Source organism: Eptatretus burgeri, chromosome 11 (assembly GCF_056783735.1).
Source record: "Eptatretus burgeri isolate ZD-2024b chromosome 11, Ebu_testis_v1, whole genome shotgun sequence".
Lineage (NCBI taxonomy): Eukaryota > Metazoa > Chordata > Myxini > Myxiniformes > Myxinidae > Eptatretus > Eptatretus burgeri.
The window spans coordinates 33,886,164-33,900,738 of NC_140971.1; the positions used below are offsets into that span (position 1 = coordinate 33,886,164).

Consider the following 14,575-nt stretch of genomic DNA (forward strand, 5'->3'; position numbering starts at 1 on the left):
CCTTACCTTCTGTACGAAACACACCAGATTCTAGCAGAGAAAATCTGGTTTGTACTCTGTTCTGGTTTTGGGATGTTGAGTAAGTCTGGTTTCACTGCAGGTACTGCAAAAACCGTCTGCAGAGGGTAAACAGCATCTTGCAGTTATCTCGAAGGGGGTCGCCTCATCGGTAACAGAACTGATTCAGTCCGCGGAAGCAATGAAAGGTTGGTTGTGCTTTGGGCACGTACAAGCCACACATAATGGTTACTTCAAGCCCGACTTCCCAATACTGTGTTATGATTTTGTTTTAACCTGAACTTTGCAGTTTAATGTCATGCTTACATAAACTATATATTTTTGTTTGGGGAAGGCTCAGATTGGGTAGATCCTGAGGACCCCACAGTGATAGCTGAGGCTGAACTCTTGGGAGCAGCAGCTGCTATTGAAGCTGCAGCTAAGAAGCTGGAGCAACTAAAGCCACGCAAAAAGCCACGGGTATGTTATTGTGAATGTCAACTGTACGGCAGAGTGGCTAAAGTGTCATTCATGTAGTAATAGAGCTGACAGGATGGCCTAGAGGTATGCGTACTCACCTCTTAGCTGTCTTAGCCCAGGCTTGAATCCCGACCCAGTTATAAACTGTCATCCTGATGTTTCACAAGCAGGGTCATTCATAAATGTGTGCCGTCCTTCGGATGGACGTAAAACTGGGCATCCCATCTGCCAGTCTTGATTATGGACATTAAAGATCCCATGGTGTTTTCTTTGAAAAGCAATTGAGCTATCACCAGCACCCTGACCAAACTACAAATTCCTGCTTTAGCCTGCAGGGGGCACTGCAACATTGGCACTGTCACACGTCACACCTCTGCAAGAAGGGATGTTAACCCACAGCAACGTGCTGCATACGAATGACGCTGTCGTGCTGATCAGCATATCCATTACAAAATAGTCTCTGATAAGCAAATTATGTTGATGTTGTTGTGAATTTTGATGTTGATGTTGATACAAATTCAAATTCTTGGCCATGTCGAGGTTAATGTTGATGTGAATTTGAATAATTGGCAATTTTGATGTTTTGTTTTTTTTATATGCAATGTCGAAGCTTGTATGATTGCTAACACACAGAATGTACAACAAAGGGAGCAGGAGACAAGAGGGGTGGGAGAGAGAAGGAAAAAAACAGTGGGGAACAGAGACATGAGGAGATCTGTGGAAGGGAGATGAATGGGGTGGGTTACACAGGGTAAACAAGATGGACACTGCAGGGACTTTCAGGTCCTTACACAACAGGGACTTTCAGGAAGGAAAGCAGGGAATTTGAAGGAAGTTGGTTTAGGGTGGATCAGTGGGGGTAGAAAAGATCATGGTTTGGGATGGAGGGAGATCAGAGATGGTGGTGGACAGCAGTTTTGAAGACCTGGAGGGAAGAGTGGGATTGAAGAGAGTGTGTGAGTTTGTTGCAAAGTTGGGAAAAAAGAGGAATAAAAGAGTGAAGGTGAGCAGTGATTCTTGATTTTGGTAGTTTTACCAGAAGGGGGTTGCTGGTGGACAAGGTACGCCCTGCGGAAATATGGGGGAAACATATCCCAGACAGAGCGGGGGGGGGAGGAGGCCGTCGAGAAGACTGTAAAATACAGAAAGACCACCGACCTACCTGTGGTGAGAGAGTGAGAGACCCAAAGACTCAGCCTCGATGCCAGAGATACCAATGATCTTAAATGCCTTGGTTTCCACACCGTGAAGCCGAGAAAGGTGAGAGGCTGGAGCACCAGCCCAGAGAGAGAGAGAGCAGTACTCCATCAGGCTGTGGACGAAAGCTTTGTATGTGGTCAGGAGCTCAGGTGTGCCAAGGAGGGACTTTGCACGATGGAGGATTCCCAGTCAGCGACTGGCTTTGGAGGCCACCTTGGAAATGTGGCTTTCCCAGGAAAGATCATGGCAGATAATGGACCCAGAAGTTTGAATGAAAGGACTTCTTCAAGAGGATTGTTGAAAACGTAGATTGGGTTGGGGGGGGGGGGGGTTCCAGACGGTCCTTTCAGAGAGACATTGTGAGAGAGTGAGATTTGCCAGGATTGAAAGACATGTTCCACGTGTTGGACCAGATTGTGATTTTATCCAGATCTACAGAGAGTGAAGAGGCGATTGCTTGCCCAACTGAGGGATGAAGATGGTACGGCAGAGGGTGGATTCATCAGCAAAAAGATAAAGAGGATTTTCCAAAGAGTCAGAGAGATAATTGATGACAACCAGAAAAAGAACAGGGCCCAGGACACTGCCTTGAGGAACTCCAGCCTGGACAGGAATAGGGATTGAGAGAACTCCCTTAAGGGCCAAATGTTGCCTGTGACAGGAGAGGAAGTCTGCGAGCCATGAGTGGAGATGGCCTTGGAAACCATCGGAAGAGAGTTTGATGAGCAGGGCAGGGTGTCAGATCGTATTGAAAGCAGGCGATATGTCAAGGGGGATGGCTCTGATTTCATGTCTGGCATTGAGGATCTTCATTCGTTGTTGAGAGAGCAAAAGCAGCATATCCAGGGTGGAGTTACCTGGTCTGAAAACAAATTGATGATCGGAAATCAAGCCATTGGAGAAGAGGAAGGATTTAATGTCTGAAGCGATGATGGATTCCATCACCTTGCTGATGATTTGGAGAAGGCTGATTGATCAGTAGTTGCAGGGATCTGTTTTTGCACCTTTTTATACAGAGTAGTAATGTTTGCTGATTTCCAAGCAGATAACAGATGACCTTGAGCAAATGAGAAGGTGAGCAAGAGCAGAGAGCGAGTTTTTAGAACACGAGGGCTGATGCCGTCTGGACCGGTTGCAGGATCTGATTTGAGGTTTGACAGCAAGCTCTCCACCTTGTCAGGAGAAAAGGACACAGAGTCTAGGAACAGCTGGGTGTGACTGTGTTCGGTCAGTGCAGATAGCGATGGGTTTGGGACACAATATGTCGAAGCAAATGCAGAGTTTAGGCATTCAGCCTTTTCATGTGCAGTGTCAGCTGTGCAGCCATTTGAGGTAAGGGAGGGGATGAAGGGAGAACATACACCAGAAACAGACTTAACTAGGTGCAACCAATATTTGGAGGAGGAAGACAGGTTTGAGAGTTCAGGCTTGGGATAAGAAAGATGTTGTTTTCTGGCTCTTCTGAGGGTAGACACACACTTGTTCTGAGCTTTGTGGAAGGCACTGAGATTACCTTCAGTTGGATTAGCCTTCCCTGAGGCGAAAGCAAGTTGTTTCAGGACAACTGCCTCACCACAAGCTTCAGTGAACCATGGGTTGGAGGATACATCTGTGCAACTGAAGTCGAGAGGGGATAAATCTGTGCATGAGAGAGAATAAGTTTCTTTGAAAGAATTCCCAAGATGAGTTGATGTCAGAGGAAGTAGAGATGGGAGACCAATCTAGAAGTTTGATGGCTGCCTGAAGTCCCTGCGATTCGGCCTGACTGAAATTCCAGACTCGACGGCGCTCAGGTGGTTCTCCAATAACAGCCAGAGAGATGTCTACTTTGACAAGGACATGGTCAGATGAACCGATTGGAGCGGAGGAAGAACAGCAGATATTTTCAGGGAAATTGGTCAAAATCAAATCCAGAAGAGATTGAGTACCGTTGGTTGAGATCTGGGTCGGGAAGTTGACAGATTGTGTCAGTCCCAATGAGTCACAGAGGTCTTTTGCTGAAGTGCCATGGCAGGTGAAGGAGGTACCCACACCCAGCCAACTGGTATGATGACAGTTGAAGTCACCACATATGGGGAAGAGAGCTGGGATGAGACGATAGAAGTTGGTTCATGTTTTTGTTTGGTGGACGGTACAACACACATACAAACATGAGGTGGGTGGAAAGGGATGCTGTAGCCAGAGGTATTCTTGGGGGTGTGGGGGAGAGAGGGCAGTGCATGGAGAGTGAAAAATGGAGTATTTGATGAAGATAGTAACTCGGGAACCAGCACGAGGCTCAGGTCTGTCATACCGAAAGAGGGAGTAACCAGGGAGAGATACTAGGGAGTCAGAGACGTCTTGAAGGAGAAAAGTTTCTGTTCAGTAGATAATGTCTGGTTTGTCAGTTGCAACTTGTATGGAAATATCTGTCAGGTTTGAGCAAAGGCCCCAGATATTTGAGGTCCACACTGTTAACGAAAAGGGAGGGGAGGAGGCTTTGGGTACAGGGGAGGGGGAAGGTAGGACGAAGGAGCAGGGGGGTGAGTTAAGGATAGTTGTTGAAAGAGTGAGGGAATGCAGAAGAGCGAGGGGAGAGGGCCGGATGAGTTGGAGTGATGAGATGGAAGAGAGAGGGGGGGGGAAGGAGGCAGCTTTGTGGATGTGAGGGTGGGACAACTTTGGGAAGGGGGAGTGAGGGGGGAGATTGGAGGGAGAAGGGTGAAAGGGGAGTTTTTGAGAAAGGGGAGAGAGACGCTTGGAGGTGCAAGAGTGTGAAGGTTGCTTTGAGAGGGAGGGGAGACGATGAGAGCAGGCACGGCCAAGGTGCAGGGGTTCGACGGGAGTGGTGGGGAGAGGGGAAGCATGAAACTTGGTGGAGGTTTGTTGAAGAAGGGAGAGGGCAGGGGAAGGCACAAGATTTGTAGGGTTAAGGAGAGGAGGAGGTGTGCTGAGAGGAAGGAAGGAGCATGTTTGTGGTGATGAAGAGTTTACTGATTGAGAGAGTGAGACATCTGTTAGGTTAGAATGGACCCACAGATGTTAGAACAGCACACACTTTGGGACAACAGAGAAGGAGCTGATATTGAAGCAGAAGACGGTGAAGAGGTGCCAAGAGCAGAGGTCGGATGAGGGGCAAGATGGGAGGGGTAAGGAGAGGGATAACAGGTGAGGAATTAGGAGGAGGTATATTTAAGGACGTGGGGTGAATTGGCACTGAAGTTGGATAAAAAGGACGATTGATGGAACACGAACATGCATCGCATACTGGGATTTAAAAAAAAATTTAAAGTCAGAGATGCGATTAAAAAGATTATGTGAGGGATGCAATAAAGGAGAATTAAGAGAATGGAGAAAAGAAACGTTGTAACAATGGGACGTTTTGGACACAGGATGAAGGAAAGGTCGAATTGAAAACAGCCTTTTGAAGAAGAAGAAGAAGAAGAAGAAGAAGAAGAAGAAGAAGAAGAAGAAGAAGAAGAAGAAGAAGAAGAAGAAGAAGAAGAAGAAGAAGAAGAAGAAGAGGGAATTATGATCCAATACTGAGAACCACAACCACACCTGTGAAAATGGAAGTTGTAACATTTTAAGAGACAGTTTTTTTTTTTTTTTTTGATAAAGATTACGTAAGATTAGGAAAAGGAAAGGTTGAAGAAAAATCATGCAGGTGTTTGGTGAATTTGAATCAGCAAATGCAGAAGGAATCTGGTAGTTTGACGAAAGCTACAGGAAGAAGAAGAGGGTGTAGAGAAAAACACGTGGTTACATGAGGTGTAAGGTGAAATGTTAAAATAATAAATGTTTTTTTTAAGATTAGGTAAGATTAGGTGAAGGAAAGGTTGAAGAAAAAATTGTGAAGGTGTATGGTGAATGTGGGTCAGCAAAAGTAGAAGATGGTAGAGTGTCAGAAGGAGGAAGAAGAGTCGGTACAGGAAGTTACTCGGTTAGACGGAGGGTGGAGGGAAAAGTGGAGAAAATAAAAACTGCTGGTTATAAGGAGAAAACACAGTAAACATGATCGTGCACACAAACGGGAAGGAGGGTAGGCCTCAAGGAAACCCGATATGAAAAGACGACGAAAACTCAACAATTAGCACAAGTTTTAACACAAGACCGAACTAGAAACGCACAGTAAACACAGAGATAACAAAATAAAAGTTAAAACGTGACAAAAACGACCAGAAAATTTATCGTTGAGAAAGTCTGCGGAGACCCTGAAGAGGAATCACCACTATCACTCAAGAACCGGAACCGGAAGTCAAATATTTGACCATGTTGCTGTTGATGCGAATTCAACTTATTGGCAATGTTGATGTTGCTGTTGATGCGAATTCAACTTATTGGCAATGTTGATGTTGCTGTTGATGCGAATTCAACTTATTGGCAATGTTGATGTTGCTGTTGATGCGAATTCAACTTATTGGCAATGTTGATGTTGCTGTTGATGTGAATGTTGATGTTGATGTGAATATTGATGTTGATGTTGCTGTTGATGTGAATATTGATGTTGATGTTGATGTGAATATTGATGTTGCTGTTGATGTGAATATTGATGTTGCTGTTGATGTGAATATTGATGTTGATGTTGATGTGAATATTGATGTTGATGTTGCTGTTGTTGTGTATATTGATGTTGATGTTGCTGTTGATGTGAATATTGATGTTGCTGTTGATGTGAATATTGATGTTGATGTTGCTGTTGATGTGAATATTGATGTTGATGTTGATGTGAATATTGATGTTGCTGTTGATGTGAATATTGATGTTGCTGTTGATGTGAATATTGATGTTGATGTTGCTGTTGTTGTGTATATTGATGTTGATGTTGCTGTTGATGTGAATATTGATGTTGATGTTGATGTGAATATTGATGTTGATGTGAATATTGATGTTGCTATTGATGTGAATATTGATGTTGATGTGAATATTGATGTTGATGTGAATATTGATGTTGATGTTGCTGTTGATGTGAATATTGATGTTGATGTGAATATTGATGTTGATGTGAATATTGATGTTGATGTGAATATTGATGTTGATGTGAATATTGATGTTGATGTGAATATTGATGTTGATGTTGCTGTTGATGTGAATATTGATGTTGATGTGAATATTGATGTTGATGTTGCTGTTGATGTGAATATTGATGTTGATGTGAATATTGATGTTGATGTGAATATTGATGTTGATGTTGCTGTTGATGTGAATATTGATGTTGATGTGAATATTGATGTTGATGTGAATATTGATGTTGATGTTGCTGTTGATGTGAATTTTGATGTTGATGTTGCTGTTGATGTGAATTTGAATTCTTGATGTTGATGTGAATATTGATGTTGATGTGAATATTGATGTTGATGTTGCTGTTGATGTGAATATTGATGTTGATGTGAATATTGATGTTGATGTTGCTGTTGATGTGAATATTGATGTTGATGTGAATATTGATGTTGATGTTGCTGTTGATGTGAATATTGATGTTGATGTGAATATTGATGTTGATGTGAATATTGATGTTGATGTTGCTGTTGATGTGAATTTTGATGTTGATGTTGCTGTTGATGTTAATTTGAATTCTTGATGTTGATGTGAATGTTGATGTTGATGTGAATTTAAATTATTGGCCAAGTTGATGTTGAAGTTGAAGCGAATTATTGGCCAAGTTGATGTTGAAGTTGAAGCGAATTATTGGCCAAGTTGTTGCAATGAAAGGCGAATTCTTGGCCATTTTCATTTATCGTGCCATTGATTTGATTTATTTATTTTGCTTGTCGGTTTTATTTAATTTTATTTCATTAAATTCTATATCATTTAAGTGTCATTTTATTTTATCTGCCTGTTCTTCGTTCTGTCTGCCTGATCTTAAAAACCGTCAACATTGGTTGACTCAAATTTATGCAAATACCCTGAGATTTGTCTTAGGGCCAATACGTCTTACCAATACACACGTTTCTGTTCCTGTCCTTGCATTCCAGGCACAATGATACCTATACCTCCCTTTACAAGCACAGGCCTTGCTTGCAGGTTCAGGTCCACAGGTTCTAAGGGTTGGCACGCCGATGAACTTGGAGAATTGGTAATGCTTAACATCGTCTGATATGTTTGGTATATATGGTTGTGTGTCATTTACCAACTGTATATCAAACATATGGTCACAGTGTTTTGCACTTTCAGCATACGTGCAGGATGCAGCTAAATCCATCCACGACACCTTTTCCTTGGACCTCCTCTCGTACTCGCACAGAGCGACTGTGAATAGAAGATGACATTGAATTTGTCATTAATAAATAATGCAGTGACTATGACCTCATAATGTTCATTGTGTGATGATGACACCGTTAAATTATCGGACTTGTGACACTTACGGACACATGGGAAATGCATTTGCAGTGCGATTTCAATAAGAGACTTGCCCTGTTGTTATGGCTGTGTTAGTGGATCACAGCCCTCCAACCCCTTGTATATTTGCCTTTTTGAACTAGCAAGCAGATGAAAGCCTGAACTTTGAGGAGCAGATTCTCGAGGCTGCCAAGGCCATTGCAGCTGCCACCAGCGCTCTAGTGAAATCTGCGTCTGTGGCGCAGCGGGAGCTGGTTGCACAAGGAAAGGTGTGTATGTATGTCCGACTTTTACTGAAGTCTTCTTTTGACTGTCATAGTTAAACCTCGGAAGCCTCAGCGATCAAATGTTTTTCACTGAATAAATCCCACAATGGAACCTGCTCGGGAACCTTTTGCAGTTTGTTTCATTTGGAACATCCGCAGTATATGTTATGCTTTTCTGGTTGTCTGGAAAGTTTTTTTTTTAACCTCTTTGTTTACTTCTTGGTCTATGATCATACCTTTAAACAGGTGGGGGCATGTGCATCTAATGGTGCCAATGATGGGCAGTGGTCTCAAGGCCTCATTTCTGCTGTGAGTAACCATAAGACACATTGGAGTTCATTTTGGCAAAAATACATACTGCATGCATTCCCTTTCTACTGTGAGCACTTTTCGTGTTGTCACGACATGATGGAAGCTTAAATAGTTTTTTTTTCAAGCTAAAAACAAATTTACCACTGCTCAGAAAAATGTATGCCGTAAGTTGGCAAATGCTATACACCTGTGTGAAGTTCTCCTTCATAGTTTGGTGAGGGAGAGGGGTGGGAGGTAGGCAGGGTGAACTTTTCGACTATCCCTCTAACCTAACTTGAACTGAAAATATTTACATGTTCCAATAGGCCTCATTTGTCCTTTGTATACTTTATATGCTGAAACTCTGATTAGATTCAGGCTTCAGCAAACCATTATCATTTGCTCTGTGAGTACTTATAAGCCTCAGTTTGACTCCAAGTACATATGTGTCTTGCTAACCCTCATTACTTCCTCTACTGAACGTGGATGGAGGTTATGTTTTAACCCCTGTTTGTCTGACACTCTCTCTCTGTTGGTCTGTGTGTGAGCAGGATATCTCAAAAAGTTATCAACAGACACAGACAAAATTTGATGGACAGGTTGGGTGTGTCACAAAGATGAATCGATTCGATTTTCGTAACGATCTGGATCCAGATACAAGAATTTTTTTTTAATTTTTGAAGCGATTCTTCACCATTGAGGGATAGGGCCAAAAATGATACAGTGCATGATATTTCAAAAAGTTGTGGATGGATTATGACAAAACTTTGTGGATGGATGAGTTAGGTTGGTGACAAAAACAAGCAGATTCGATTTTGGTTAAGGTCCAGCTGTAGATCCAGCCAATCAGTGGGATACAAAATGTGAACTGTTCAGCCTGGCGGAAGTATACGCTCTACCGAGGGCCGTTCTAGTTTGTAATGTAATTACACAACGACTTGTCACTAGACCTCATTTTTAACGTGTTTTTGCACGAGCCGATTCTTAACATTTTCACTTTTATCATTAATCACTTTCAGCCTGTGAACATAGCTGGATTGCATATTACTTCCTTATTTTCTTTCCTTTACAAATGAACTTTTCACAGAAAGAAATAACACATGTTTGTTGCTTTAATTATTGTTATTCACTGATTGCTCATGCCGTGGCCATAGGCCGAGCGCTTGAGTGGTGTGATGATCCCGTCTGTGTTTGTGTTTGTTTGTCGTCGGAATAACTGGCCAATGAGGACAAGTAGAATCACCCAATTTGGCACAAAGCTTCAAATTGCGAAAGTCTCGGATAAGTTCAACTTTGAGCTGACAAGGAAGAATATATAATTAAATTTAGTGCAGGACAATAGTTACTCATTCTGTGGCTATAGGTCGGTGTGTGAGTGCTAGATAATCGTTTGTGTGTGTACAATATTGAAACTCTGTGCCAAACTTGGTGAATCGAGCTACTCGTGCTGTTGACTTATTCTGCTGATGCACGCAGATGTGTTGATTTCAATACTCAAGTTTATCTTCTAAGTTACTGTATGGTTGCTTGGTTAGTTTCACTCAAATTTTGCATGCTTGCCCAGGGTACCCAGAGGCAGGTCGTGGGTGCAAAATAAATTTAGCCCCTTCCTCCTTGGGATGGGGATACAATGTCTAAGTTAGGATGTACAGTACTATGTATCAATATGCATGTGGCATTATTGGTACTTTCCTTCTCTTCTTTTTTATTTTTTATTAACAAACGACCACTTCTGTCTTAAAAAAAAACCACATCCTGCAGTCATGCTAATTGCCAGTGAAATATCATCATACTTAAATAAATATTACGCTAAATCATTATATTTACAGTATATGTGAATGAAAACATGTTGGCTTCCACTTCACACCCCTGTGTCAAGCTTGTTATATTACATGAAATCACAAAACCATGACTTCTTCTTCAAAGAGAAACATAACAGCATGAGTCAGCACCTCCCTCAAGTGCATTGTAGTTGTACCTTGTATTTATTGTAATGAGAATTGGTTCCAATCTCATATTGATTCTCATGAGCTGTCTATCATTATATCTTGTTTGTTCTGCACAATATGTGGGTCTCATTCAACAGTTTTACACAAAGACCAGAGCAAGCAATTTTCACTCGGTCTCTCTCCACGGCCTTTTGATTTTTCATTAGGCCCGCATGGTAGCAGCAGCCACGAGCAACCTTTGTGATGCAGCCAACGCAGCTGTGCAAGGCCACGGCAGCGATGAAAAGCTAATTTCCTCGGCCAAGCAGGTGGCAGCCTCCACAGCTCAGCTCCTGGTAGCATGCATGGTCAAAGCAGATCCAGATTCAGACGCTATGCGCAGACTCCAGGTTTGTGAAAAACTGCTCACAGGTTAAAGTATTGGGGGCTTTTTGCCACCACGTTTGAGTTATCCAACACTCTATTGCATTCTCCTTGCATCACAGGTTGCTGGAAATGCTGTCAAAAAGGCTTCGGAAAACCTTGTCAAAGCAGCACAGAAAGCTGCAGCTTTCGACGACGACGAGTGTGACAACGTGCCTACAGTGAAGAGTCATTTTGTTGGTGGGATTGCTCAGGTTTGGAAATTTGTTGTCATTTGAATTGTCAGTAAATACATCTCATGGTTGCAGCTGTTCCCTTTGCTCGTCAATCGCGCTCTACCGCCTGTGGAACATCAGTTGACTCATTGGAGAAAATCCCACAGATAATTGCGGCACAGGAAGAAATGCTACGCAAGGAGCGAGAACTGGAGGAAGCAAGACGCAAGTTAGCGCAGATCCGCCAACAGCAGTACAAGTTCCTCCCGTCAGAGCTCCGTGAAGACGAGACTTGAATCCCATCAAAGGCGGACCCTTTCTAATCGCCATGCAATCCCTCCATAAGGCAGCCCCTGCAACTTCCATTTTCCCTGTATTGATCTGAACATTCACCTCATGATGTACAAATGACAGATCCAATTCTCCTGTGTTATACTAATTTGTCCATTATGTCCTGTCATCTTCCATGAGCCTTAGACACTGTAGGGTAAAAAAAAAATTACATTTGCACACTGAACTAATACTGCCAATAATTGTACTTTTGTATAAGTCGTTTTATGTGAAATCATGTATTATTCCCAAAAAATTAAAAGAAAGTGTCATGGCTTATTGCTTAGAAAAAAAAAGTTTAGTTTAATCTCACGTTATTTTGTTATCTTCATTTTGCTCCCTCTTTCCAGCATTGTGGGATCAACTAAGGGGTGGTGGGCACAGGGTTGGGGGGAGGGAGGGAAGGGGAACAGTTCTGGACCAAGACTTTCTTGAGCCGGCTGGTCAGCCCAGAGCTTCTACTGGTTGTAATTTTTTATTTGTTCCGGGTGCCAATGATAACTTGCCTACTCTTCGCGAAAGACACCATGGGATCTTTAACATCCACCAATGCCCCTTTAACATTAGTGCTGGCAGAACATGGGATCTTTAACTTCAGCTTGATGTCCTTCCGATGGACAGTGCACACATTGATGCCTCGCTCTGCTTGCAAAACACCAGGGTGACAGTTTATAGCCTGGTCAAGATTCAAACCCAGGCTAGACCGCTCAAAGGCCCTCTACCCAATGCCCTTCCTCAGGAATGGGATACGGTGCACATCTCTTGGATATCATGCCAGGCCATTTGTTAATCTCGATTATGCTGCCTATTGTCTTTTACTCGACATTCCAAATGTTTGTGTACCTCTTCTGCTGCCCCCATTTTTGCTGGTGCTCTAAGTTGAGGTTGGAAGAATTGATATCTTCTTCATTTTTTAATTATTATTTCTCTCGCCATGTGAAGTTTTCAATTGTGCAACAATGAATTGATTATGTGCTCATTTTGTTTTGTCCTTGTTCTGCAGGACCTCCTGTTTACCAGGCTGTATAGTTGGTTGCATTATGTGCGTGTAAATGTCCTGACCATGTTCCTTGTAGTTTGAATTACTCCAGTAGGATATTTTGTAAGTGTGCGAAAAGTGTGGATATCCAACAGCCATGTTCTTTGGTGTATTATTTTGCCAATGTTTACTGATTTAGATTAATTTTCTGATATCGTTTTGCGTTACACGCAAGAAAACAAGTTTGTTTGTTTTCTTGGTTCTCTGCAAAAAACATTTTTTTTCATGAATAATCCAATCTTCAAATCACTTCCCTGGCTCACATTCCACCAACATGTCTTTTTTTGTTGTTTTTAAATATCACTCATACTCTTTAAAATAAATAATTAATTAGTTCCTTCTTACATTTCTGACCTAAATTACTCCTTAAAACTATGATATAACAACAGGAATTGGCTTGGTAAGTTCTTCACACTCAGATAAACACCTTTTGTAATCGATCAATCTTCATTATTACTCATCAACTGCATAACTCTCTGCCTTTTAAAATCCCCACAACCTCATAATTTTTAGCCGCGTCGCGTTGCGAACGCTGGCTCTAAGAGAGCTCCGCGTTGTTCTTCTTCTTCTGGTGAAAACAAAACCTTTAGGACGCGGCTCTTGGACACGTTTGTCCTTGTTCACTTTACAAATCCCTTCCAAAACCCAATCTCTTGACATCATAGCTTCTTCCCGAATTTTTTTACTTTTTGATATTATACTCCTAAATGAAAAGTGCTAACCAAAACATCTATTGATTGATTGAATATACTTTCTGATATAAACTATTAAAAACTCAAATCGATGTCTTAATTGTGTTCCTGCTAGGTTTGACTGTCGGACAATAATTTGATCAAAACCAATTGTCATGCCATAATGTAGAATGAAGAATTAGTCTTGCTGGTGGCCTCGTTAAGATCTGTGTTGGCAGACAGGTAGAGCAATGGATTGAATCAACAGGATGTTGATGGAGGTATGCTAACCACTTTGGGAAGCAAGGAGAAACTCGCATTTTGGCATTTACCCTTCGTCAGAGCAAATTAAGTAGATTAACCCTCCTCTTTGGTTCTGATGAAGGGTTATCGTCAAATGTCACCATCCTCGTGTTTCCTTCCATCAGCCTCCTGTTGATTCCATCCATCGTCACGCCATAATGTTGACCGAAAACGAGGCTTACAGAACACCAGCAATTTTTCTCTTTTTATTTTGTCGATGCATTTCTGCTGACTCAGAACGATCTGACATTCTGGCTATCCCAACATTCCATTGTTTTTATATACCGTACTTTATTTTTAATCCCTGAGGTTAATGGAGTATTTGGGGGCAGCACGTCACACCAAATTGCCTGCATCTCCTCCTGATTGTAATGACGGACGTGTTGACGAGGAGGTCCTGAAACGCACTTCGTTGGATGTAAAATGAACGAATGTTTTCATTTTTTTCATCACCAATGCTGTATGCATAAATAAATTTGTTTTAATCACAGTGCCTTGTGTTTTACATATCAGCACTTACATATGCATGGCATTTTTGTTAATGAAATCACCTTTAAAAATCAATTCAAACTAACACGGCTTTTTATTATAATAATTGTTATTATTTTTTCACAAACGTGCTCTTGGATATTATTTCACGTTTTGCCGCTGTATGAGGGTTTTTTAGCAGGTGAAAATGAGGTCGGAATATTTTATCGTCGTCGAGAGCTTCATTTGATGCATGGATTACACGTGAGAGGTTTTCTTTTGCGATGTAGTTTGTCCCAAGCTAAATGTACGTCTTTTTCTATAAATGTCTGTGTGTGTACTAAAGCAGATTACAATTTTTTGTAAAAGATGCAATGCTTTCTAATAAAGAGGTTTTGAAATGTACTCTGAACTTTTGCATTGTCTATTAGGATGACGACAACAAACGCTTTGCAACCATTTTCCCTCTTTTTTTCATGAAGTTGATCAAATGGTTACTCTGCCTTCCATTGTGACCACAGGTGCTTCAGATTATGGAATTGGTCACGAAAACTCATGAGGACTTGAAAGAGAAAAACACAAGCATTTGCTTCGTACATGCTCACAGAATGGGAGCACAGGTAGGGAAGACCGGGGCTAGTTCAGGTAAGCTCAGCTATGGGAGCATACACTGGAGCAGCACATC

General features: G+C 41.8%; 1 protein-coding gene across 1 annotated transcript in view; it reads left to right on the forward strand.

Moving 5' to 3' along the window:
• Positions 1–14,295, forward strand: part of LOC147016816 (talin-1-like) — a 166,083-nt gene extending 151,788 nt beyond the window's left edge. The window contains exons 51-57 of the mRNA XM_085845847.1: positions 101–206; positions 353–477; positions 8,139–8,264; positions 8,508–8,570; positions 10,708–10,890; positions 10,987–11,118; positions 11,247–14,295. Coding sequence (XP_085701973.1) covers positions 101–206; positions 353–477; positions 8,139–8,264; positions 8,508–8,570; positions 10,708–10,890; positions 10,987–11,118; positions 11,247–11,375 — 864 coding nt within the window. The 3' untranslated portion in view covers positions 11,376–14,295. The remainder of the gene's footprint in view (positions 1–100; positions 207–352; positions 478–8,138; positions 8,265–8,507; positions 8,571–10,707; positions 10,891–10,986; positions 11,119–11,246) is intronic.
• Positions 14,296–14,575: the final 280 nt, after the last annotated feature.